The sequence below is a fragment of the Lagenorhynchus albirostris genome, chromosome 16 (assembly GCF_949774975.1).
Source record: "Lagenorhynchus albirostris chromosome 16, mLagAlb1.1, whole genome shotgun sequence".
NCBI lineage: Eukaryota > Metazoa > Chordata > Mammalia > Artiodactyla > Delphinidae > Lagenorhynchus > Lagenorhynchus albirostris.
Window position 1 is genome coordinate 21,678,445 of NC_083110.1, and position 27,590 is coordinate 21,706,034.

Below are 27,590 nucleotides of genomic sequence, written 5' to 3' on the forward strand. Positions count from 1 at the left end.
AGAAGCCTGAAATGAGAAGCCCCGCACCGCAACAAGGAGTAGCCCCTGCTCGCTGCAACTAGAGAAGGCCCATGCACAGCAACAAAGATCCAAAGCAGCCAAAAATAAATTATTTAAAAAATAAAAACTACCCAGGATTGAGAACCACTGTTCAAACCATTTAATTAGTTATTTCTCTCGCTGGTGAAGAGAGAAATAGCTAATTTCATTGTTTTGAATTGTTGGGGAGGAAAAACTTTACCCACTTTTGTGTTTGAGAGCCTACTAATTAAACTGACAGATTAGCGAAAGAAAAGACAGTTGTAGTCGAGTTAGAAGAAGTTCACAAAAGTGTGACTTAAAGGGGTGGTTAGAATTTGGGGCTTATGTATCATCTTGCTAGGGGAAAGGGGGTGAAGTATGCTTATAAATGACTTAGAGGAAGTTGTGGGGAGAAAGCACTAATGGGAAAGCCAATGATTTTTAGGAAAGATAAAACGATCCTTAGGAAAATAGATGGTAGATATGATAGTTCTGTAACGAAAGTCTGTTTAGGTGTCGATTTCTCGCTGTCTCTGGTGATGAGTTAATCTTCCCTGGTTGCTCCCTGTGAGGGGATTTATGGCAATGGAGTTATTTGGGGAGGCTCTGCTATTAGGCAGACAGGATTTCAGGAACTCCAGTGCCTTCTACTAAAAATTTTATGCCCCAGTGGCATATTCTGGACCCCTTCAATGTGGATCAAGTAGTTGGCATACTCAATTCTAATTACCATGTGAGTCAGTAAATTAAATTGTTCCTTTTATATTCAGCTGGATCTGTTGAACACATACACAGGCACTCTCCAGGGGGTTTATACTAGCCTGGATTGAAATGTAACACATTTTGCAGTTTCAAATCAAAGATACAGTGAGGAAAATGTGCACTCTCAAATATGACAGATCCCTTTTTGGGCTTGGGATCTTCTATGAGCATAATTCTTATGTCACTCCCCTATTTAAAATCTTTCAGTGACTCGATTCCAGGAAAAGCTTAAATTCCCTATTACAAAACACCTTAAGCTCCAGCTATGCCAGACTCCTTGGAGAAGGCGTGCCCTTGTGCCGGCACTTCACTTAAGTTCTTGTAAGACTCTCCGGGCCACTCTTGTCTGACACCATCTCCACCTCTAAGTCAAAGACATGTCCCTTTGTTGTGCTTCCAAGTCATGCTGTGCACACCTCCAGGACTGTTTACCACACTTCTAGAAGACTTTTTAATTGTATGGACTTAATAAGCCTCTTGAGGGCTCAGCCTGTTTTGTTTTGGTATACTTTGTGCTTATCACATAATACATTCAATATCTGAATAAATGGATGAAGCTTATTTTCCTAGTGCTTATAAAATTAAAGGTGTCCTCCTTTAGAAAAAAAATGTGTCTAAATGTAATAAAATTACGGATAAGAACTGTTATGCAACTTAGTATTGGAATAAAGGAAATAGACTAGGCTCTCTAGGAGTCTTATCAGGCTGGGGAGAGAAAGCAAGACAGCAGAGCAGGACCATGTGGACACTATCTACAAGTTCTACAAATGCATTTGATAGTTGCTCCCTCCCTAGGTCTGGGGAAACTGGACCAGATAATCTCTAAGACCCCTTTCCTGCTCTATTACTCCATGATTCTAAGGGATAAACAATTTGTTATCCAGATCATGATAACCTTACATCAGAAAAATACTCTAGAAATGTCAAATTACAGAATCTGTAGGCAAGATGTGAGGGGGAGAAATCTACTAGAATGTGCTTTTGAGAAAACTTATAAACCAGGTTTTGTTAATAGCAAAGGCAAAGAAGAGAGAACTTAGTTTATTCCCCACCACCAAGGATATCTTTACTTCTCCCACTTCCTTTCCCTGTCCCCGATTTATTTCTCTATTTATGCATTCATTCAGCATTTTCCTGAGTATTTCCTTAGTGCTATTTTATTGCCCTACCCTGAAGGAACTATAACCCAGATCAGTGGTTCTCAAAGTGTGGTTCCGCAGACCAGCAGGGTCAACATCACCTGGAAACATGTTATAAATTCGTACTCTTGGGCCCCACCCCAGACCCTATGAATCAGAAACTCCAGGATTAGGGCCCCAACAATTTTAACAAACTTGCCAGATGATTCTGATGCACCCTGAAGTTTGAGTACTACTACTCTATAAACACAATTATGATACAGTTTTAGTGGTTTGATAGCAGTTGTACTAGGCACCCAATGTGTTCAGAGGTATGTAGGTGAGAAACGATGACATAACAACTGGCCTGTAGTTCTGGCATGAATAGTTCTTTGAACTCTCATTAGCCTAAGAATAATAAACATTTTCATTACTTAACGTTAGTATGACCAAAACCAGATCAAAAACTCTTTGAGGGCAAAGGGCCGTCTACTTGAATCCCTGATGTTTAAAAAGTATTCGGTGACGGGCTTCCCTGGTGGCGCGGTGGTAGAGAGTCCGCCTGCCGATGCAGGGAACATGGGTTCGTGTCCCGGTCCGGGATGCAGCGGAGCGGCTGGGCCCATGAACCATGGCCGCTGAGCCTGCGCGTCCGGAGCCTGTGCTCCGCAGCGGGCGGGGCCGCAACAGTGAGAAGCCCGCGTACAGCAAAAAAAAAAAAAAAAAAAAAGTATTCGGTGAATCAAAGGCACAATAGCAAATTGTTACTGAAATCTTATTTGACATGCAATATTACAAATCATATGCCGTGCTCCTTCAAGTTGCAAGACCTTAATGTTTCAAGTATAATAAGAGATATGAAAAATCCAACGGCATATCTTGAATTTAAGATGTTGCAACCTCAAATGAAACAGTATCCAACTAATGCAAAAGAAATTAACCTTTGCCCCGAGTCCAGGGTACATATTTTTGCTACGCGGCTGTGACATACCAGCTGCTAGGATGATGTATACAAACTGCTCATATTAAAGTATAAGTACCTACACACGTCATACAAGGGGTGTACCTAAGAACTTGTGGAACAAAATTCCTTAACAACGGTCCTGAAGGGCAGATCAAGTTATGTTCTCTAACGCCTTCCATCAGGAAACGAAAGTTAATAATCTAAGGAACTTTTGGGAAATGCTGTTCAAAGCTTCGAGTCCGCAAGCCACGGTGACGCCACAACCTAGAGAGTTGCGTCTCTCACCAGTCGCACCCACAAGGCTTGGCCGCACTGCCCACGTGCTTCCGAACACTTACCCGCAGGGCCAGCTTGCGTCATGTGACACACCTCGCAGGTCCCGCCTCTCATCTGTGACATCCCCAAAGGTGCCAGATTATTTTTTTAAAGAAAGCTGGCTCCAATCTCCAATAAAAAAGAGAGAGAGAACAAGGACTTGCAAGCACTTATCTTCTGTGATTTTCGCTTCTAAGCTTTTCCTCCCCTTTACGAGCAATCTTCCGGCACAACTTTTTCCTTATTGATCGGGCGTCTTCCTGGGCAGCTCCGCTGTTCTGGGTCTTTGCGGGCTATAGGCACTGGCGCTGTGCGTCACTGCCCGCCGCCGTGTCCGCAGGCTGCTCCAGCCAGCCTCCTCTCGAGTCTGCGGTCTCAATGTCCTTCCCCCGGTGTGCCCTGTTGTGGGCTCGGCTTCCCCCGGGGCGCCAGCCTGGCCCCCGGGCAGCCATCTGCTCTGCCCTTCGCGCCCACACTGGGCCCTTTCCTGGGACTCTGGGGCGCGTTCCTGCCGTTGCCTGCGCCTCTTCCTCTGCCTCAGGAGGCTCCAAATCTCCGAACACGTCCTTGTTCGTGCCGCTGACTGTGAAACCGCAGGGCCGCAGCGCTGACGGCGATGTCGGGGCCGAGCTAACCCGCCCTCTGGATAAGAGTGAGTGCAGGAGCTGGCGAGGGCGGCGCGGGTGGTGTTGCAGGGCCCGCGAAGAAGCTTACCCCCGCCCCCCCCCGACCTTCCCCTGGAGACCCGAGGTCCCCTCGAGCGTTGTCATCGTGCCTGTCACTGTCTGCCTCCCTTACTGGCGTGTGAGCCCTTCAAGGCTTGGGACTGTGTCTTATTGATCCTTTGATGTGCTGCTCCAGAAGTGGCCTTCTCCCTTTCACTGTTGTCCTGTGAATGGTTTAAGCCTTCTTGTGATGGGACGATTCACCTTTTTTGAGTCGTTAGGTGGATGACTGATTTCTAGCGTACTCTTTCTCCTCCCCCGCTACCCAGAACTATTGCTCCGAGAAGGGACAAGGGAGTGGGGCATTGAAAAGCCAGAGGAAGATTTCTTTCAGGAGTTTTTGTCATTGACTGGGTACCTAGGCAAACCAGACACTGTGTTAGGCTGTATGGTGGTTGCCAAGAGGAACCAGACTCACATCCAGATCTCTTCCGCTCCAGAAACTTACAGTCTCGTGGGGAGGAAGGACATATGAATGGCCAGCTGTAGTACAAGGTAGAATGTAAGGGTGTGCTCACCGAAAGTGGTAGGTTCCCTGGTCATCCGGGGCTCCAGAGGGAAAGGAATTGCTTAGCATCAGCAAGTGGCAAGATCTAGTCCTGTTGCTCCCTTGTTTAATGTTTTTCCATTGTTCCCAGTTTAAAAGGGTCCTCAATCCCTGCCTGATCTGGCGTGGGTACCTGTTGGAGAAGCGTTGTTGCGAGCCACTCTCCTTGTTTCAGTCAAACTGATGAAATGTGCACCTGTGCCCCAGGGCTTTTACACATGCTACTCCCTCTGCCTAGAATACATCTGTAATTCCATCTTCTTCTTCTTTTATGGCTAATACTCAGTGTTTGCTAGAGATAGGTACTGTTTTAAGCATGTGACCCGTTTAATCTTTCCTGTAACTCTTATGAAGTAGACAGTCTTTACCCCTGACACTTATCTAGTCATGCAGTAGCACATACATATACTTATATATTATGTAAACATATATATTATATATATATATTTTTTCTGGTTGATTGTAACACATACATATATGTATATAAATTATATGTATATGTGTATTTTTTCTGGTTGATTGTAACACATTTAGCCCTGTGAACATGATTGACTACAAGTAGAAAGATGGTGCATATTTGTGATAGTCATTACAGCACTTAAGTGACTGGCCCGATTTACAGTTTACTTACCTTTTCTCCATTTCCCAAATGGTAAAATGAGAGTAATATTTTCTTTGCTTACATCTCTGGATTGTGAAAGTCATGATAAAGAGTTGGGCAAAGCACTTTGAAAAGTGTAAAGGGGTGAACAAATGTAAACTAGTATCACTTGTACTAAACATTTGCTATTTGAAAAATGGAACTACCCTGCAGTAGAATCTGTGGTGTGTGGAAACTGGGAAAACTATCACCCTAGGAGCCCAAATAATCTATCCCAACTATATAGCATAGGTTGATGTGAGGATTTAACAAAATACTTATTGGGGTATCGTATAAATAAAGGTTCTAAGCCTCTCTTTCTTTAGGCTGTTAATAGCTGGTGTAAAATTCCTTGGATGTATTTTTACTCATGGTCAGCTGGTCTCACCAGATTAGTGTTTTGAAATCTTTTGGGCACTGTTATGAATTTTTAAGTGTTTGGAAGTTCTAACAATGAAGTGCAGCTCCCTTTGATGGCAGAGTGGCCCTCCCCTTTCTTGGACAGCTGACTAAGCTGGAAGTTTTGGGTGGTCTCAAGTGGAGCAGTGAAGGAGGAAGGTAGCACCCAGGCACTGAGGTAAGCTAGGTGAGCCCTGGCTGACCATGGGTGATTGATGCACCTCACATGATCTCTTTCTGATTTTTGATTGATAACTGGTATGTTTACAGGACGTGACAACAACAAATAATATTCATGGTGAATTTTATTAGCAGTTGTGACTCCTAGGGAAGGTATCAGATTAATTGAGACAGGTTGTGGTAGTTTCCTCATAGATGCTAGTAGTTCTAGATGGGTAGATGCAGATTGGAACTTGGATTCGTAGGGTTGAAGCCACTCAGCTCCATATTAGTAGAGTGAACTGGAGTCAGAGTTTTTGGGGGAGGTTGCTTGTCAAAACACCTGGATTGGTATGTTCTGGCGAATCACTCACGAAGTACAGAATTACGGTGTAATGCTAAGGGGATCAAGATTATGGAGACAGTTTCTGCATAGGGTATTAGGCAACACTTTTCTGCCCAGAGCACAGCTAGCTTCCTGGATGAGAATCATGCTGTTGGTTACAAGGGGAACCTTAAGAAAGAACAGAAGCCTAACGAAGTCATTGTAATTTGATGTAGGTGTATCAGGTATAGATACATTTGAGGGTGTAGGGAATAGTCATCTCTCACACCCATCACCTGAGAGAGATGCAGAAGGGTCGGAGGCATTTGGCCTAATGCAACTGTCTGCTGCAATAGGGACAGTTTCAGTAAATCTAGTACTATTTTTTATAATTCCCTTTGTGATGATACAAAAGGTTCATCATGAGTTCAACCACTACTAGAACAATATTTCAGTACTTCTTCATATTCAACAAGAGTGGTAATACTAGTTGTAATATTAAAGGGGTGGAAACTAAATGCCACTACTAGGTGGTCTTTGGTACAGTCTCTTCAGGATTGATTCTCTCTTTCCTTTTTGGATCCTAGAGATGTTCTGATCTATTCTGATCACTTCTCCCCACCTGTGTTTCCACTGTAACTTTGGCATTTCCAATTCTGTTTTGAAGAGGTTGAGTTTTGTACCTTTCCACCTGCTTCTCCAACCCTCAAGTGATCATAGAGCTTTGATGTATTAATTAATGGGCTTCTAGTTAATTACTGATAAGTACAGTGGAACAAGCAAATTAAAACATTTTAACAAAATGGGTAAATCATAAGGTTTAAGCAGTCCCAACCATTAGTAGTAGCTACTTCGTTCTTCATCGAGATGTACGTGGAGTGAGTAAAGTGGATCATTTTTGTGTAAAGACTCATGTGAGGTACATTTACATTTTAGAAGAGAACCTGTTATTAAATCCCAAACTCCCATTGTAGGAAGCTGGAAGAAAGCTATTAATTGGTTAAAAGTTGTAGTACTGAGTCATTTCTACTGTGGCTGAAATCTAGAGAGTCTCCTTTAATCACCGTTAATTTAAATGAGAAGTAACTGTGATCCCCAGATCAGGTCATTCTGTTAAGAACAATGAGACAGGGACTTCCCTGGTGGCGCAGTTGTTAAGAACCTGCCTGCCAGTGCAGGGGACACGGGTTCAAGCCCTGGTCCGGAAAGATCCCACATGCTGTGGAGCAGCTAAGCCTGTGTGCCACGACTACTGAGCCTGTGCTCTAGAGCCCGCGAGCTACAACTGCTGAGCCCGTGTGCCACAACTACTGAAGCTTGTGCACCTAGAGCCCATGCTCTGCAACAAGAGAAGCCACCACAATGAGAAGCCCACACACCGCAACGAAGAGTGGCCCTCGCTCGCCACACCTAGAGAAAGCCCGCACACAACACTGAAGACCCAATGCAGCCATAAGTGAATGAATGAATGAACGAATGAATGATTTTTAAAAAGAACAATGAGACAGTTAAAGCTTAATTTTTATGAAAAACAAAACTGTGTTTCCATATACTTCTGTAGTAGATTAAATTTTTTTCCGTGCTATTTCCATTGTGTTAATGTTTTTGCAGTTATCTTTTAAATTTTAGATAAAAGAAAGTATTGATACAGAGAAGCTTCACTTTTAGTATGTGGGTAGTAGTCATTTTTTAAAACAGCTGTACAGTATGATTTACATATCATAAAGTTTATCCATTTAAAGTGTGTAATTAAATGGTGTATTTGCAGGGTTGTGAAACTATCACCATAATCTAATTTTAGAACATTTTCTTGGCCCCAAAAGAAGTCCCATACCCAGAAACAGTGACTCCCCATTCCCCTAGCCCCCACTCCCCTCTGCCCAGCCCGTGGCAACCACTAATCCACATTCCCTTTCTGTTTGGACCTTTCATATAAATAGTATACAATACGTGGGCCTTCCTGACTAGTTTCTTTCACTTAGCACGAGAAACCTCATATTTCTGAAGCATTTTAAATTGAGTGAAGTATCATAATTCTTGCATAACACTGGAGTGTTAGTTACAGAAAATGGATTAATTCTAATAAATGTGATGTCTTCAGTTTGTATTGAGTTTATAGGTGAGCAGAATTTCCCCAAGCAATTGCATGTGCCTTTTTTGTCACTGATTTTTCTGCAATTGTAAAGAAACTGTTGGACCCACTGGGTACCAAGTAACAGAAACCCAGAAATATCAGGATAGCTGCCTGTGATAGTAGATATATTTGTATGCATCTTACATTTAGTTGTGGGCAAACCTAATGGCTAAACCAGCGACTTTGAAATTCTCTCATTCTGCAAAACAAAGTTTTGATAGTGAGATGCTTTATTCAGGCTTAATTTCTTCAGTGAGTGTTGTGTGTGTGTTGTGGTTGGATGCAAGTGCAGTTGGTACTTTGGTGGGAGGCAAAAATACAGGCCACCTGGCCTTTCTGTGTTTCATGAGCAAAGACTGTATCAGTTTGGCCTGCCTTCCAGAAATGTAGAGGGTGTGGCTGGATTAGTAAAATGTTTATCTCTACAGAATAATGCAGTAGTGTTTTAACATGTGCAATGTTAATACAATCTCAGCTTGATTAAAGTATTTTCCCGCATACCGCAAAAAAAAAATAAAAAAAAGTATTTTCACCTGTAAAATTAGGGACTCTTAGTAGCATGTTATTTCAGCAGGTATCTAATCCAGCCTCCACTATAGCACAGTAATTTCTCTACTGTCACCCTTGAAATACAGTCATCTAAGCCTTGCTTGAGTACTTTTCAGTGACAACGAGCTGGCACTTTTGTGAGACAACCCCTTTTCCCTGTTCTCATTATTAGGAAATTCTTGTATAAATTACACTGAAATCTGTTGCCTTCACTTCCCACTGACTTTAGTTATGCCATCTAGAACAAAATATGTATAATCTGTTCTCCCTAAAATCATCTCCAAGCTAAAGATCATCCCTGGCTCCTTTAGTCATTCACACGAAAGCATAATAAAGCCCTCACAGTATTGGTTATCTTTCTAGATACCTTTAGCTGCTCACTATTTGATGTTCAGAATGGTTGTAAGTAAACAAAACAGAAGATGGTTATCTAAAAGTGGTCTGATGGAGGCTAGGGGTGATGCTAATCCTGTAGCACCTTGCTTAGTCTTCTGCAGTATTACAGGAATATTGCATTGTTTGACTTTATACTTTTTCTAGACACTATTAAACTGTAAAGAGTTTGTGATCAACTAAAACCTTCAAGTTCTTGCAACACTCAGTAGACTGCTGCCTTGAGTGTTATGACTTCAGGTTTCTTTTGCTCTTTGGGCATTTCTCTATCTGGAAAACAAATGTTAAACATATGTTAAATTTTTATATCTTTCTTCCAGATGAAGTAAAGAAGATCTTAGATAAGTTTTACAAGAGAAAAGAATTCAGAAACTGAGTGCTGATTATGGACTCGATGGTAAGGCTAATAAGATTTCCATTAGAGGCATCTTATTACTGCTTAGATTACAGCTTTGTCATTGTTGTGTGGGACCTAGTGTGGCCTGGACATACGTATTAATACATAGTTGTAATCTAGAGAATGTCCCTGACTTTTGCTTCTCTGTAGGCAGGAGATCGGCAGGAGGCACCTGGGGAGCCAGACACACGGCAAGGGAGCTGTGTGTTCAGCTTTCCTTCATGCGCTACTAGAATATCAGTTTTAGCCCAGATCATAACAAACCAGCTGTACTACACGAAAAGAAAAAGACACTTTGATGAGTTAGGTGTGACGTGTATATGTATTTTTTAAAATGAGAAATTAAATGAAAACTAAGTCCTACCTGTTTTGATTTTGTGTTTCCCACAGCTCGTCTCTTCCACCAGGCTTTCATAAGCTTTCGAAATTATATCATGCAGTCTCATTCCCTGGATGTGGACATTCACATTATTTTGAATGATATTTGCTTCAGTGCAGGCAAGTGTTTAGAGACTTTTTAAAATCCTGTTGAGCATACTTTTTATTTCTTCCTATGTTTATTTCTCTAGTTAGGGCGTATTTGCTTTAGAATAAGCCCTGTTAATATCCTCTGTAAATAATTCAGTGCTTTCGTAGGAGGCCTTCTAGGTCCTTTTGCTTTTATAGTGGGTCCCTGAACTGGTTATTAAATCACCCGTATGTCTTAGGCTGGAGGAAGACTGGGGTCCTCATCTGTCATTATCTGCTCTTCACTATGTAGTAATATATAGGCTACAGTGAAATAAACTCTCACACAAGACAGAATTAATACATAACAGATTCCATCTGTTTCTGCCACTGGCTTGTTTCTCCCTCATATTAGGACAAAGCTCTTGCTATAAAAGATAAAAATGTAGGAACATCGGGCTTCCCTGGTGGCGCAGTGGCTGAGAGTCCGCCTGCCGATACAGGGGACATGGGTTCGTGCCCCGGTCCGGGAAGATCCCACATGCCGCGGAGCGGCTGGGCCCGTAAGCCATGGCCACTGAGCCTGCGCGTCCGGAGCCTGTGCTCTGCAACGGGAGAGGCCACAACAGTGAGAGGCCCGCGTACCGCAAAAAAAAAAAAAAAAAGAAAAAAATGTAGGAACATCATCATTTTGTTCCCATGGGCAGTTTGGCTTTGGTTATATTTTTAAGTATTTGACTATTAGAATTTTGCCCTGGGCCAGGCACTGAGGTAGAACCTGGACACAAAGCAGAATTGGACACAGCCCCACCCTCATCAGAGCCACTAAGGTGTGGAGACTTCTTGCTGAGGCGTCAATTCACTTTCATGTTTTGTCTTTTAGTGGTCTCTGTAGTTTAAAAAATACTTGGCACCTGTATTTCTCTTCAGTAACCACAGGCCTTCTCTCTAATGTATATTCCCAGGTCCTTTGTTTTTTGTTGTTGTTTGTTTGTTTGTTTTGACCGTACCATGCCACTTGCGGATCCTAGTTCCCCGACCAGGGATCGAACCCGGGGCCCCCTTGCAATGAGGTGCCGAGTCCTAACCACTGGACTGCCAGGGAATTCCCCCAGGTTCTTTGTTTTTAACTTAACTTTCATCAATGCTGATCTTTACCTGTTTGCATAGAAGAAGTGGAACGTGGTTGTTGAAAGCCAATTTTCTGTTTTCCTGGAAAATATAAGTGAAATGAGGAGGAAAATGTAAGACAAAGCAGGACCTCAGGAAAGGATAGAGTTCCTTGTTTTAGGGTTTTTCTTTTTATTCTGGCAATGCCCCCTTAATTTAGCTCACTAAGAGTAAAGTTCTCATTCAGTGCAGTTATGGATAGCATTTAGATTGCACATATTAATGCAGTGTTTTATTTTCCAGCTCACGTGGATGATTTATTTCCATTTTTCTTGAGACATGCAAAACAGATATTTCCTGTGTTGGAATGTAAGGATGATCTACGTAAAATCAGTGACCTAAGAATACCACCTAACTGGTTAGTTTCTTTATTTGTAGATTTGAAATTTTCAGTTTCTCATCTTGGAAAATTAGTGATCATTATGTACTTTTATTGTATGCTGGATGATAAATCATAAGGCATCTAGATTGTTTTGTTTTCTCTAGAAAAGTGGGCAGTTTTGGCAGGCAGTTAACTGGTATCGCCCCTTGAATCCTAATCAAGTTTGGTTTAAGGTTTTATTAGGGCGGATCTAGAGTAGCCCTTTAGGGTGTCATCCTTACAATTCAGGTGTGGCCTTCCTGGTGTCTCAGCTGAATATGCTATTAATGAGCTCTCCCCACCACCACTGTGGCTGGAACTCCAGCATCTCCTAGCACTTTGCCACCTCTTTGAGACTTTCCACTCAAACTCTTAGCAAGCTGTCCTCTGTTAGGAGGACATGCTCAGCCCAGCCCTTGGCCAAGGACCCAAGGAACTCCCACACAGACTTCAAGGCTCCCCCTTTATTGCACCCTTTTTTCTCTTTCACACGCTGGCTTTCAAATTCCAGCTGCTTCAGCAGCTTTGAACTTGATCTCTACTGCTCAGCTCAGTGGGACTTTTACCTTGCTTGGGTTCCACCTCCCTATGCCCTACTGGGGTACAGCAGGGCTCATCTCAGGTGTTCCTTTATTTTGGGGCTTGCAGTCCTGCACTGCCTCCTGTCCATGTCCCCAGGCAGCCGCTGTATATATTTTGTCCAGCTTTGTACTTGTTTATGGTGAGAGGGCAAGTGCTCATGGCCAGAAGCAGAAGACTCAGTCATTTTATTGTATATGCTGAAATTCAGAAGCCTAGGAATATTTATTTATAGGGCATATGTAGAGCTGTGGAAATAATGTGGACAAATCTCTGGAGCTGTTAGCAGTTTAAACTTATTTTAGGTAACTCTTGGGGAAGGGGATTTATACAGTGGCAAGAATATCCAATAAATTAATTTGCATTTGGATTTTTCTGTCCTCTAGTTAGTAAATGCTATTCTCGGAAAGCAGTCATTTTAGTGTGGATATGAAGCTCATCATTTAATTTTTCAAAGATGCTATCTTATGAATGTTAAGAGGATGTTTCCTTGGAATTTTTTTCATTTAATACCTTTGCCAGGATTTTGAGGTTAATGGAATTAAGCTGTTTACCTACTCATGTTTTAGGTACCCAGAAGCCAGAGTCTTACAGCGGAAGATAATATTCCATTCAGGTCCCACGAACAGTGGAAAGACTTATCATGCAATCCAGAAATACTTGTCAGCAAAATCTGGAGTATATTGTGGCCCTTTAAAATTACTGGCACATGAGATCTTCGAAAAGAGTAATGCTGCTGTTAGTATATTACCAAATATTCTCTCTTTTTCTTGTTAACTTGGGGGAGAGTAGAGTGAAGGGGGTAGAGGGGGAGGGCGTATGTAGTAATTTACTGTTAACAAAAAGTGCCATCTTGCATTGCATCTAACAAGCCATCAAGTGTAAGATGTACTGTTATTTTATGTAAAACTGAGAAGGAAGATGATGCTGCCGACTGAATTCTGACATGCCATCCATTGTTAAGAGGTATCCTGGTTTCAGAGATACTAAAATGTGAAAAAACGTGTGTATCAGAATGAGTGAAATACAATATTACAGAATATTTCACATATACAGAGGAATGCAGGGAATAACATTCAGATAACCTGAGTCCACTACCCAACTCCCATCAGATTCAAGAAATAAAATATTGTTGGGGAATTCCCTGGCGGTCCAGTGGTTAGGACTTGGTGCTTTCACTGCGGAGGGCCTGGGTTCAATCCCTGGTGGGGGAACTAAGATCCTGTAAGCCACGTGGCACAGCCAAAAAAAAGAAAAAGAAAATATTGATATAGATGAAACGCCCTCTGAACCCCTTCTTTGTCTCCTCAGAGTTACCCACCTACTCTGTTGTATTCAATTTACCTTTTTTTAAGATTAGACGTTTGATGCTGTCAACTAGAACTAACGATAAAGACTGAGAAAAGGACTGAATGCCCTGTGGTCTGAGGCATCATTTCAGTAAAGGGGCCATATTTTAGTTCATTGTTTTATTATGATTTTATAATGAAAGATTAACCCGTTTTGGTAGGCGATTTGCATTCTCTTTTATTATCTGAATAATTTGTGTAATTTGCATACATAATGCCTCCTTATTCATAAATACTTAAAGTATTTCCACAGAACAAAGACTTTCTTTTACATAACCTCAGGATATTCATCTAAAGTAGGACATTTAATATCGATAGAATACCATTATTTAATCCACAGTCCATATTCAAATTTTGCCAATTGTCCTATAAACACTGCCACCACTCCATTTCCCCATCCCCCCCCCACCCCAGCATTCTGTTCAGGGTCTCCCGTTGTGTTTTATTGTCATGTCTCTAGTACAATTCCTCAGTCTTTCTGTCTTTCATAACCTTTACATTTTTTTTTTACATCTTTATTGGAGTATAATTGCTTTACAATGGTGTGTTCCTTTCTGCTGTATAACAAAGTGAGTCAGCTATACATATACATATATCCCCATATCTCCTCCCTCTTGCGTCTCCCTCCCACCCTCCCTATCCCACCCCTCTAGGTGGTCACAAAGCACCGAGCTGCTCTCCCTGTGCTATGCGGCTGCTTCCCACTAGCTATCTCTTTTACGTTCGGTAGTGTATATATGTCCATGCCAAACCTTTACATTTTGAAAGACTACAGGTCAGTTGTGTTGTAAGTTGTCACTCAGTTTGGATATGTCTGATGTTTCCTCATTAGTTTCAGGCCACTGTGGAGACCAGCTGTTCCAGTTTGCCTGGACTTTCCCTGATTTAGCACCAAATGTTCTTCATCCTGGGGAACCCCTCAGTCCTGAGTGGACGGGGGTGGTTGGTAACTCAAATACACCATAGCATTGATGTTGGTCCTTCTCAAAGAAATATATTAGGAGGTCTTTATATTCCTAAATTTTATTTATAATATTCTTCTTGAACATAGAAACAATTTCATTTTAATAAACTAAAATGGTACAGAAACTACTGAAATAGTACAGAGGTAAAAAGTGAAACTGCTGCAATTTCTCATGCTTTTGTTACCTGAGAATTTAGCTGATTTGAGATGTTTCCAAGTTTACATAGGTTATATAAGAGAGTGGCTTTTACTTTCTTATTAAAATTTTTTTTAAAGGATTGGGGATATTTTGTTTCAACTATTAGACAAATAAATTTGATGTAATGGAGAGAATACTCTATTAAACATCCAAAACTTCTTTTTGCTATTGTTTTCAAGGTGGAAATAATTCCAATTTTCTTTTTGTCATCTTAGGGTGTGCCATGTGACTTGGTAACAGGTGAAGAACGTGTGACAGTAGAGCCAGATGGGAAACAGGCTGCCCATGTTGCTTGTACTGTTGAGATGTGCAGTGTTACAACTCCTTGTATGTATACACCATTTTAAAAACTGTATGGTTTAGTATTTTTTTATTTTAAAATTCAGATGAACATATGGAATGTGTTTTTTATTGTGAAAAAAATTTTAAATTGAGACAAAGAAAAGAATAGTACAGCAAATACCCAGGACTTACCACTACTTAAAAATGCCAAACTTTCTGTTATGTTTGCTTTTGAATTTCTTTCCCTTTTTCTCATAAAAGAACTGAAATGTCACTAAGTATGAATCTTCCTTTGTGTCACTCCCCAGTTCAATTCCTCTCTCCTCTTTTGATCCAGTTGCTATCAAATATTTGGTATATACCTTTCCTTTTTTTTTTTTTTTTTTGGTATCACTGTTATGTATTGCCTATCAATACTGTGGATTGTGTGTTTTAAAACATTTACATGATTATCATATTGCATTATTATTCCACAATTTGCTTTTTATTTTACACATTTTTTAGATCTAGTCTTGTATACATATATATGTATCATGAATATATATCACATTTATTCATTTAAATTATTATGTAGTATTCCATATTATGACTAAAATTATTCATTCCTCTATTAAAGAATATTTAGGTTGTTTAAAGTTTTTCACTATTACACATAGTACCACAGAAAACTTCTATTTAATTACTGTAGTTTTGAAAGTATTTTAAATGAAAATTACCTTTTTCCTTATTATATAGGCAATCATTTCTTCATTATAGAAAACATAAAAATAAATGCAAAGAGAAGGAAAAAAAAAAATCTCCCAATTCCACCCATCCAGAACAACAAGTATTAACCCTGTGGTGTATATTTTCTAGACTGTGTTTGTATTGTGTATGCATTATACTTATGTGTGCATCGTGAGTGTGTATATTAAATAAAATAGGGATTATATATTATGTACTATTTGGTAGCTTGCTTTTTTCATTTTAATAATCTTAACTTTCTGAGTAAATGGATAGTTTTCAAAAAAATCCATTTATTCTAAAAGTAATACATTGTAAAAATTAAAATAGCACATATAAATGAAAATTCCTTCTTCTGTGCCCTCTTTTCTAATCTTGTTTGTATACGCTCAGATATGCTAGTAATTTTTAATCCGATGGTTTTTCAGTATAAAATTAGCTTTCTTTTGTTTGCTAAATGTCGTTGTGGGCACATTAAATTTTTCCTTTTTTTAAAATATGCTCCTTGCAACTTCTTGGTATTTTGGGAAGCAAACTAAAATATAATTTATATGACTTAAAAAGAATAAAATAATATGGTTGGAAGCATTTTGGCATTAGAAAATAAAATGAGCCACTATTTTTTTTTTTACCATAATAAGCTTTAAAACCCCTAAGAATAAGCAGAGCTGGAGCTCAGGGAATTACACGTTCTTCTCTGGTTCTCCTCCTGACACCCATCTGGATTCTTGAGGTGCTTCGTTTTACTGCAGGGTTATCTACTCCTTGGTCCCAGGAGCTACTTCAGTTGCTGTGTGGATGTGTTCTTATTAGGCAGATTCTCCAGGCTGCCTCTGAGATTGCAGAAAATAGGACAACTGAACCTGTTCAGTTTGGGAGGCAGTGCAGTAGAGACGGTCTGGGTTTGAATTTCACGGTTTTAAATCTTACACTAGGGCCAGTGACTTAACTTCTCTGGGTCTCAGTTTATTCTTCTGTAAAATGTAAATGTAGGGGAATTCCCTGGTGGTCCAGTGGTTAGGAGTCCTCACTTTCACTACTGAAGGCATGGGTTCAGTCCCTGGTTGGGGAACTAAGATCCCGCAAGCTTCACGGCGTGGCCAAAGACAATTATTTTTAATTAAAAAAAAAAAAAAGATGAGATTAAAGAAAAGGAAATGTAAGTAATAATGATACTTACCTAATGGGTTTGTTGTGAGGATTAAATGAGTTGTAAAGCACTTAGAACAAGCCTGCCAGAAACGAAGCACCTAATAAGTAATGATGATGATTATGGTGGTATTGAAAGCTTGCATTTTGGTATTGTGGTTTGTTTATAATACTATTGAAGTAGATTGTCTTGCTCATGATAACTTTTTATTTCAAGATGAAGTGGCTGTGATTGATGAAATTCAAATGATTAAAGATCCAGCCAGAGGATGGGCCTGGACTAGAGCACTACTAGGTTGGTGGTCTTATTGCTATAAAACCTGTGCTTTGTGACATCTGCACTGCGAATTATCTGCATTTATCTGCTTGACATTGCCAAATAGAGCCAGCTAGATTCTCTCTTGACACAAATCCATCAAAAAAGTCAGCTAAGTGTGAGCTTTAATTTTCTAAGTATTGTTCTAATAATGGGAAGTCCATTTCTTCTGTCATAAAATTAGCATAATCACTTAATTAAAGTGTTCAAATCTTGCCATATTTACACAACCACTATTAACATTTTGGTGTTTCATGGCAGTCTTTTTTCTCACGTATATGGTGTTTTGTGAATATATAATTTTTATCTTGCTTTTTTTTTTCAGTTCTGTTGTTTCATAGACTTTTTTTTCATACCACATATTAATGTTGCATGTTCTCCATTGAAGAACTGTACTACACAGTCGTCCTTTGGTATTTGTGGGATGTTGGTTCCTGTACCCGCACAGATACCAAAATCTGCAGATGCTCAAATCCTTTACAGTTGGATGGCTTCTGCAGCCATGAATTCAACCAACCACGGATTGAATGTGCTCAATCTGCGGTTGGTTGAATCTGCAGATGTGAAACCTGTGGATGTGGGAGACCAGTTGTAATTTGTCCCAAAGAGTTGAACATTTTTCTCTATTATTAATGATGCAGTAAAAATCTTTGTAGGCGTTAACTTTTTATTCATTTTATTACTTCTTTAGGATAGGCTCCTGGAAGCGAGGTCCATAGACATGAATGAACGTTTCTCCTGCTTGATATTGGAGTGAATTTTTGATCAGCATGTTGTAGGGCAAGTGTTTTCAAATTTAAAAACATAGGTAAACTTTCTGTAAACAAAGAGTATACACTAAAGTCTGTAATATAAAATAGATGAAAGTGGATACGCTCAGGGGTAAGGAGCTTGGAGTTTCTTCTACCTACCAGCCCCCAGCCTCTGAGGCACCTCAGTGATTCCATGGAGCCTAATTTGAAAAAAAAAGTATAGGACTGATGTTCAGTATTAACCATCAAAATGCAGGTTCTAGTACAGGCTGGCTTCATCCTCTAGTAGACTCAAAACCTTGGCCAAAGCAATTAAAAAACCCCAAGATTTATAAAAGTGGTGATAATTTTTGCCTACTGGAAGGTTTTGTTTTGAGGTTAGAATCATAGAGACAATATGAAAACACTTGGTGAAGTTGTAAAGCAATAGGTAAGCAAACTTAAAGTATTTTTGGTATGTAGAGTATTGCATATTTAATTTTATATCTTTAAAATTTTAAGAAACGCCAATTTTGCATTTAACAGGACTCTGTGCTGAAGAAATCCATTTGTGTGGAGAATCTGCTGCTATTGACCTGGTTACCGAGCTTATGTACACAACTGGGGAAGATGTGGAGGTACTAGATTATACACTTTTTTTTTTTTTTTTTTGCTGTACACGGGCCTCTCACTGCCGTGGCCTCTCCCGCCACGGAGCACAGGCTCCGGATGCGCAGGCCCAGCGGCCACGGCTCACGGGTCCAGCCGCTCCGCGGCATGTGGGATCCTCCCGGACCGGGTCACGAACCCACGTCCCCCGCATCGGCAGGCAGACCCCCAACCACTGCGCCACCAAGGAAGCCCCTAGATTATACACTTTGTTCTCAAGGTGGCATAGCAAATAGCCCAGAGTACCCAGGCAGTGGCTTCATAGGCCCCAGATGGTGGCAAAATCAGAACTTGAAAGATTAGCATTTCCTCGTTGTTGACTAGATCATACATAGTTGATTGACCCTCATGAACTAAAGTTCTGACTGCGTGGCTGTCACACCCTAAGTCTCCAAAAGTATAAGGAGATTCCTTATCTTTTCTTGACAAAACCTTTTGGAGTTTAAACAGAACTCTTTAGAGTTAAATAAATCAGGAATGTTGGAAGTTGGAGGCTCCAGCAAAAGTTTGTGATTTTCAGTCTCAGATATTGGGGACTTTGATATATATCTGATTGGTAGAGATAGTTTGTACCCTTTTTCAAATTCCTAGAGTAGGAAGCCACTCCTTTCCATTTAATCCTACTTTTTGTTTTCTTTACCAGACTTCTGTAATAAAATGAAGAAATATTTTTAAATTGGTCCATTACTTTAGTTTTGTGCTCAGCTTTCAGGGAGAGATAGTGGAATGTAGTGGAAGAAATTCTGGGTTCCAGTCTTGGCTTTGCTGTTATTCACTTTGTGTTTTTAAGCAAATCACAGAAGGCTAGAACTGGAAAAATCCTCATCAGACCTGATCTTTTATTAGACTCTATTTTATTCTTTCATAAAAGGGAAATAATATTAACCTTTCTGAAATTACCACGTTGCCATAAAAATCAAATATATATGAAAGTGCTTTGAAAATTTATGAAATCCTCTGTAACATTTTGTTAATTTAGAAATACCGGTGAGAATGGATGGTAATATTTGTAATATCAAAATAAATGTTTTTCTGTATTTTCTCTTGAAAAAGTTGGAACTTATCAGTTTCTAGCTACTCTTGATTGTGAGTTTTTCACAATATTAGAAGAAGCTGAGTTAGGTATGTTATTTTACAATATCATATCGTTTATTGTAGGTTCGAACCTATAAGAGGCTTACCCCCATTTTTGTGCTGGATCACGCATTAGAATCTTTAGACAACCTTCGGCCTGGGGACTGCATTGTCTGTTTTAGCAAGAATGATATTTATTCTGTGAGTCGACAGATTGAAATTCGGGGATTGGAATCAGCTGTTATATATGGCAGTCTCCCACCTGGTAATTATTGGCTTTCATCATGACAAGATATGAAATCTCTTGTTTTTGCCATTTATGTTGAGATATGTCTAGAAAACACAGTAAAAGATATGAATTAAGTTGCTTGGTGTGTAATTTATTATAGGTCATATAAAATAAATATTTCTCTAGTCATCTTTGTGGTGATAGAAGTATTTTAATTATTTATAGCTCTTGTTACTTGCTATTATTAGACTGTATTTTTAAATGTTGAGCTGATGATTTTCTTACAGAAATGTCATTAAAATATGAACTTGGTAATATTCTTAAAATATTACCAGAAGTCTATTGATGAGTGTCCTCAGAAATGATAAGAGGATTGTGTTGCTCTTTGTGGGTATACTTAAAGGAATGGAAATAAAGGATAACTGGCTCCTTGAGAATGTAAAGAAATAAATTTGAAACAATAAGAGTTTTATCCATAAAAATGGAGAGTAGGAGGTAAGGGTTTCCAAGATTTAGTTAGTTACTTAGTTAGTTAGTTAGCGGTACGCGGGCCTCTCACCACTGCGGCCTCTCCCGTTGCGGAGCACAGGCTCCGGACGCGCAGGCTGAGCGGCCACGGCTCACGGGCCCAGCCGCCCTGTGGCATGTGGGATCTTCCTGGACTGGGGCACGAACCCGCGTCCCCTGCATCGGCAGGCGGACTCTCAACCACCTGCGCCTCCAGGGAAGCCCCCAAGATATATTTAGTGTGATGTAGTAAAAGGTTGAGAATACTGATTTAACATAAACTGTTGCTGTTTTAGGAACCAAACTTGCTCAAGCAAGAAAGTTTAATGATCCTGGTGATCCATGCAAAATCCTGGTTGCTACAGATGCAGTTGGCATGGGACTTAATTTGTAAGTAATCTGTTTTTAATAATCATGGATATTCAGTGGGTTAGATGGAAATTAAAAAAACTTATAATTGGCATTAGAATGACCAAACACTTTGATTTAGGAGAATGGATATTATAGTATAGGTCTGAGATTTATCTTGCTCACACCTGTTGAGGGAATAAAATGAAAATATCACATAACATTTGGACTTTTGAGTGCTGCTTCCTACCACTCCTAACCTATTACATTACCTCACTTGATTTTCACTGTCTCAGTCAACAAGGGTGTGTGCCTGTTGGGCGTGCGGGGCCAGCCACTGTGTTTAGGGGTTAACGATATTAAGCCTGAATATTCCTCTCTGGGGAATGAATGCAACTGTACCTTTATGCATGAAAGAACTATTCAAAGCCATTAACAGCAGTCAGTGTTTAAAGGTAGCCTAAGAAGGCTTTATGTGGTTTATTTGTAAAAAAGTTATTTTCTAGAGGCTTACTGAGGTATAATTTACATATTATATGGTTCACGCATTTTAAATGTATAATTTGATGATGATTTTTAGTAAATGTACACAGTTGTTAAAAAATGCTATTTAAAGGGAAGAAAAAGAATTACCAACAAACCCTTTTACCTTACTTTGTAAATAGTGGGCAATATTGCAAGTAGGCCTAAACTAGAATTAGAGTGAGCATTTCTGTAATGAATCAAATGATGGACGGTTTTTCATACAGCAATCCGTGACATCAGTTGTATTTCTGTTTCAGGAGCATAAGAAGAATTATTTTTTACTCCCTTATGAAGCCCAGTATCAATGAAAAGGGAGAAAAAGAAATAGAACCAATCACCACCTCTCAAGCCTTGCAGATTGCTGGCAGAGCTGGTAGATTCAGTTCAAAATTTAAAGAAGGAGAGGTTACAACAATGAATCGAGAAGACCTCAGTTTATTAAAGGAAATTTTGAATAGGCCTGTGGATCCTATAAAGGTAAGGTGTAACATAGTAATTGCTACTTCTCTATGGAGGACAGTCATTCCTTCCTTCACTTACTTTCCAGACTTTTGCCTCAGACACCTGGAAACAAATAAGCAAAAGAAAATTTTGTGCCATGAAAATCATGTCAAGAAAACCCTGCTTTGGACTTCCCTGGCGGTGCAGAGGTTAAGAATCCACCTGCCAATGCAGGGAACACGAGCTCGAGCCCTGGGCCGGGAAGATCCCACATGCCGCGGAGCAACTAAGCCCGTGCACCACAACTACTGAGCCTGCGCTCTAGAGCCCGTGAGCCACAACTACTGAGCCTGCGTGCCGCAACTACCGAAGCCTACGTGCCTAGAGCCCGTGCTCCGCAGCAAGAGAAGCCACCACAATGAGAAGCCCGTGCACCACAGCAAAGAGCAGCCCCCGCTCACTGCAACTAGAGAAAGCTCGTACACAGCAACAAAGAACCAACGCCGCCAAAAATAAAATAATTAAATAAATAAAAAAATAAAGAAGAGAAAACCCTGCTTTATTGCTTTTGAGAGGCCTAATAGAGACCCCTTTGTTAGAGAATGGTATGCAAGTGAAAGATTCAGATTTTACAAATGTAGCCATAATATAACAAGTTTAGTAAACCTGATTTTCCTTTAGTTCTTCCTATAATCTAGCAGTGGGTGGGGAGAGGGGCACAATTGCTTCAGGTGGGCACACACTATATCAGCAGACTGAAAATTGTGAGAAGCTCGGAAGTAGAAGAAACCTTTGTGTGGGGGGCAAAAATAGCATTAAGCTATACAACTTCGAACCAGTAAGGACAGGGTTAAATTGTGGTTAGTGTAGTTAATGAGGCAGAAGTGTACATGTTTTAAACAAACTTACAAATTAAAGTTTGCCTGGAAAATTCACTAATTAAGGCTCATCTGATTTTAGTGAACCCAGGTAAAAGGGTATATAAATGAGAGAATGCAAGGAAAAGTTCCTGGAGGAAAGCTGTGGTTGAAATCATTTCTGTAGCTTTTGTTAAGAGTGCAGCTGATAATGGATCTCCCCCACCTCCCTCCTGTGTAGCTCCTTTCTTTTTTTTTTTTTTGTAGCTCCTTTCTTGTGTTCATCGTCTGCCTCCCTCCCATGACTCATCTCTCTCTCCTCCTTTCCTCTTTCTTTTTCCCATTCCTTTTCTCTCTTATTTTCTTGCTTATACTTATTGTGGGCAATTCTTAACATTGTGTAAATATACAGGTAAAGAGATAGCTGACCTTCAATTTAGACATTTTCTCTTTATGTATGTATGTCAGTTTTATTGCCCTGGATAAAGTGATTGGGTTTTCCTTTTTCGTTTTTGTTCAGTGGAGAGAATTGGGACCCCGGAAACTATTTGTGGTACTCTATCAGATCATTATAGATTTTAGAAATATAACTAAAATATAAGCAAAAGATTAATTACTCAATGGGTATACTTGATTAGTTTTACTAAATCATCTCGTCAGCTTTCCCAATTGGTAATAAATGGCAAAGTATGATGCTTTTCTCTGTTTTACTTAAATTCTTGTCCCTTAACTCGTTTGGCAATAGCTTAACCTGAATATAGGACTTATCTTGAAATAACTTAAGAAAACTTATCCTTAAAAAAAAAATAAACTTATGGTCGTTTTTTCTTTACTAAAGGCAGCTGGTCTTCATCCAACTGCTGAACAGATTGAAATGTTTGCCTACCATCTCCCTGACACAACGCTTTCTAATCTCATTGTAAGTAGAAACTCTTACATCGCTTTTCTAAAAAGGTCAGTATGTCAGACAATTACTGGTTAACCTTGTGGACATGAATGGATAGTCTGTTTTTGTGAAGCTGCTGTTTATGAAGTTTATCTTGAAAGCGGAAACTTTCTCTCAAAATCTTTTGGGACTTTTGTCCTGAGGAATTTTCTGAGTATTTTAGGTCGGGAAGGCTATGGGGGAAGTCTGTTAGCTTGAGGAGGCAGTGAATTAAGCAGGCCTTTCTGGAAGTCTGTTAATGGATTAAAGTGATTGTCATTTATAGACTTGAGTACTTTATTCATGCCCAGCTAGGTAGTCCAGTAATTTAATATATTTTTTCCCCCTAGGATATTTTTGTAGACTTTTCACAAGTTGATGGGCAGTATTTTGTCTGCAATATGGATGATTTTAAATTTTCTGCAGAGTTGATCCAGCATATTCCATTAAGTCTACGAGTGAGGTATGTTTTCTGCACAGCCCCTATCAACAAGAAGCAGCCTTTTGTCTGTTCTTCATTGTTACAGGTAAGCCTTTATCTTTGTGATATTTTGAGTTGTTTCAGGTTGATGCATTTTCCCCAAACAACAGTTTGTTATTCAAAATAAAGAAATAAGAGAGTACCCTTTAATATGAGGTACTGTTTACGAACTTAAATAAAAATGGCTCTTTTTTGTTACAGATAATTTTTTGGGGAAGGAGAAGTCTTGCTTTGTATTTGGGCTTATATGGTAGCCTTTTTGAAGAAGCTAAAACAAAAATAAACAGTTTTTTCGAGGAAAGGGGTCTTTGCCTGATGATATACTTTTTCCTTATTGGTGTTGGGTAATATGTTTTGGAAGGGAGGTGGCTTTGGGGTCAGTAGTGGCCATAGTATTCCGTTTTCTTAACTATCAGGCATTGGGCCGGGGATGGCTGTCTTGTGTGAATTTGGTGCCAAGGTTCCAGCCTCTTTTCTTTTAACTCATTTGGGTAGGGATACAGATCTCTAACTTATGAGCACAAGATTCACCCAAACAGGGGGACTAGGCAAAGGCAGTAGAAGCTGAACTTCCAGTCTCCTGCCATGTCCTCTCACATCTCTGGGCCCTTGCTGTCCCTCTTGCTTCTGCTTGGAGCGCCCACCCCGCTAAATCCAAAGGTCTCCTCTTTGCATCTTTTCCTGATTCATTGTTGTAGTTTCACTGCCATCTTCTTAATAGATGTTAGCTTTCTGCATACTAGCTCTGTTTTTACCAAATCTAGTTATAAGCTTATATTTTAAATTACTTCAAAATTACACAAATAATACATAAGTACTTTTTTTGTGTGAGCAAAATTAAAACATTAGAGAAGGTTAAATTGGGCTACCACCTTCAGTCTCAGTCCTCTGGCATAACTGCTACTATCAGCATTGTGTATCCTTGCAGACCTTTTCCGTTACATTTGCCTACATACCTGTATGAGTAGAAATTCTAGTTTTTGTTCGGTGGGTGTGCTTTCCCATAAATGTTACAATGAATTAGTCTGTAGCTTGCCTTTTTCTTTTTTCCTTAATGTGTCTCAGAGGTGTTCTGTGTCCAGCTATTTACTGTGTCCAGCTATTACCAGCGCTCTGTTTCTTAGAGCTGGTGTTTGTGAGAGAGCTAACTAGCATAAGGTTGAAGTTTATGGAACAAAGTCTTAAACTTAAGAAACTGGCCTGGATGGAGCTGGAGCCCATGGCCCTGACCCCATTTACACCATCCTTCAAGCAGCTACCCTAATAAAGCAGAAGCATATTACTAAGGAGTAAGGAGTCTGGAGCAGTACAGGTCAATAGTTGTTATGTGTTGTGTTTACAGATTGAAATGTGAAATCTAGAGATACTTCTTTTTTCTTGATCTCCATTATTACTGAAGTATAAAGGAGCTCAGTCCCACTGATGGTCTCTGATGCCCCTTAGGAAGTTGTTTTGAAACTGTGTTCCATGGCTCCTGCATGGGCCTCTCTCCCTCCCCGTCTCTGAGCAGCTCCGTGCTTAGCTGTTTTACATATGGTCTTCCATTAGTTGTTTGTGGCCAAAAATATTAAAGCCACTGCCTTTATAAGAGAACTTTTTGGAATGTCCTGCTTATTAGTAAGTTACCGTGGTCACATTTACATTCTTCATGGCTGTCCTACTTGGCATTTATTAAACCTAGAAGAATGTACCAGACTGAAATTAATAAAATTGTGATATTATTTAACCACAATTATTTGAAAACTGCCCTGCCTCTCTAAAGTACTGACCTTGCTTAGGTTAAGTATTTAGAGATAATTTTCCCTAATTAGGAAATGAACCATTTGAAATCACCTTATCCTTGAAGCTGAAGATTTTAAACTTCTGCTTGATAGTTCTTGCATGGTTTTATTTCTGTCTCCTATAGTATATTGTGATGCATAATAATGCCTAGCATTGTCTGGGAGGCGGCATATTCTCCAAGAGTGTCGTGTGGTTCAAGAAGGAGGTATGATGGTCTTATGGTAATGAGGAAGCTGAAGCACAGTGGTGACTTGGCCAAAACTATATAACTAGTAAAGAGGTAGTCTCTTTACTAGTTTGATTGACTCATGACCAACCTTGCACGAAGCCACCTCAAAGAGTTTCTTTATAATAAGTGAGGATATTAAAAAATACAAGCTCACATTTGAAGCTATAGGACTGTTGCATGAAGGAATGAGAGTCTTTGGGTACTGTCTGCCTAGAACTTAGAACATTAATTGTTCATAAAAGTTAATAGACAGTCCCTGGAAAGCTAGTTCATGTATATATTGTTGCCCTGGTTTTGGAAAAAAGAAGGAAATCATGTCTTTTTTTTTAAAAAGTACCTTTATAAGATATTAAATGTTCTCTAAAATACAGAAAAGTATAAAGAAGGAGAGAAACCAGCCTGCCTATTGAGATATAGCCACAGTTAACATTTTGTTATGCTGTTTTTTTTTTTTTTTTCTGGTCACAGACTGAAGTGAATTCTGATTGTTTTACCAAATTCGTTTCTTCTGTTTCTCTCAGTTTGCCAGGCAGTATAGCAGGAATGAGCCCCTGACCTTCTCATGGTTACGACGATATATTAAATGGCCGTTACTTCCACCTAAGAATATTAAAGACCTCATGGATCTTGAAGCTGTCCATGATGTCTTGGATCTTTACCTGTGGCTAAGGTACCAATTTTTTCCTGTATGCACTCTCATTTTTTAAGTAATAGGGTGAATCAAAGGTTTTATGATGGTCTTTTGCACTTTCAAATTAGGGACATATTTGCAGGGTGCTCTATTTTATGTTTATTGTCCATTAAGGCAGTTGAGCCTGGTTTATACCTATTCCAAAAATGACTTAAGGAGTTCTTACGATTCTAGTTAAGATAGGTAGGTGAGAAAGTCCCCTAGATCCTTGTGACGCAAATGGTGATCCCTGGACCAAAAGCATTGTTATCAACTGGGAGCTTGTTAAAAATAGAGAATATCAGACCCACCCAAGGCTTAATCAAATTCTACATTGTAACAGGATCCTGAGGTGACTCATGTATACATTGTGATTTGAGAGGTACTGCTGTAGATCAGTGATTATCAAAGGTGGGGCATGTCCCACTAGGGGAGCATATTGGAATCATTTAAGATATGAGCAAGGACCGACTCTCATAACAACATCTTCCTTAGGTGTGTTGGCTGAAATAAAGGTTGAGCAAAGGCACTGGACACAGTTTTGCAAAAGCAGAATATTTGGAATGAGTCAGTGTTAAGATGTAGTTACTTCATTGAGATTAGTCCAGTGACTGCGGTAAGAGCTGTTCCTATAATGTAATATGTCTTTTTTTCCAGCTACCGGTTTATAGATATGTTTCCAGATGCCAGCCTTGTTCGAGATCTCCAGAAACAATTAGATGGCATTATCCAAGATGGTGTACATAACATCACCAAACTGATTAAAATTTCAGAGGCACATAAACTGCTGAATTTGCAGAACTCATCAGCAGAAAGCCAGTCCCGTTTGTCAGGAATAGTAAAGAGCCGAACTAGAAGGAATCATGGCACCAAAGCTTTAGGGAGTAAAGCTGCTGAACCACTTGGCTCTGGTGCAGGAGAGAAATCCCTTGCTTCCAGATTGGTGCAGCAAGGACTCCTCACTGCAGACATGCTGAAACAACTAGAAAGAGAGTGGATGACACAACAAACTGAGCATGGCAAAGGAAGAACAGAATCTGGGACTTCCTTAAAAGGGACAAGAAGAAAGAAGAAGGAACCCGATTCAGATTAGTTTTATTTTTATTTTTGCAAATAAAAATCTATTTTAAAATCC

The 27,590-nt window shown here is 39.8% G+C and overlaps 1 protein-coding gene across 1 annotated transcript; it reads left to right on the forward strand.

The window, feature by feature from the left end:
- The first annotated feature begins 3,507 nt into the window (after positions 1–3,507).
- SUPV3L1 (Suv3 like RNA helicase) lies at positions 3,508–27,590 on the forward strand. Its single transcript, XM_060126331.1, is given in 16 exon segments — positions 3,508–3,832; positions 9,372–9,413; positions 9,416–9,448; positions 9,839–9,946; positions 11,309–11,423; positions 12,575–12,743; positions 14,733–14,844; positions 16,889–16,966; positions 18,265–18,356; positions 19,546–19,726; positions 20,494–20,587; positions 21,328–21,547; positions 23,207–23,287; positions 23,644–23,820; positions 26,307–26,455; positions 27,113–27,590. Coding segments are annotated over 16 exon segments (2,361 nt in total). The 5' UTR covers positions 3,508–3,558; the 3' UTR covers positions 27,549–27,590.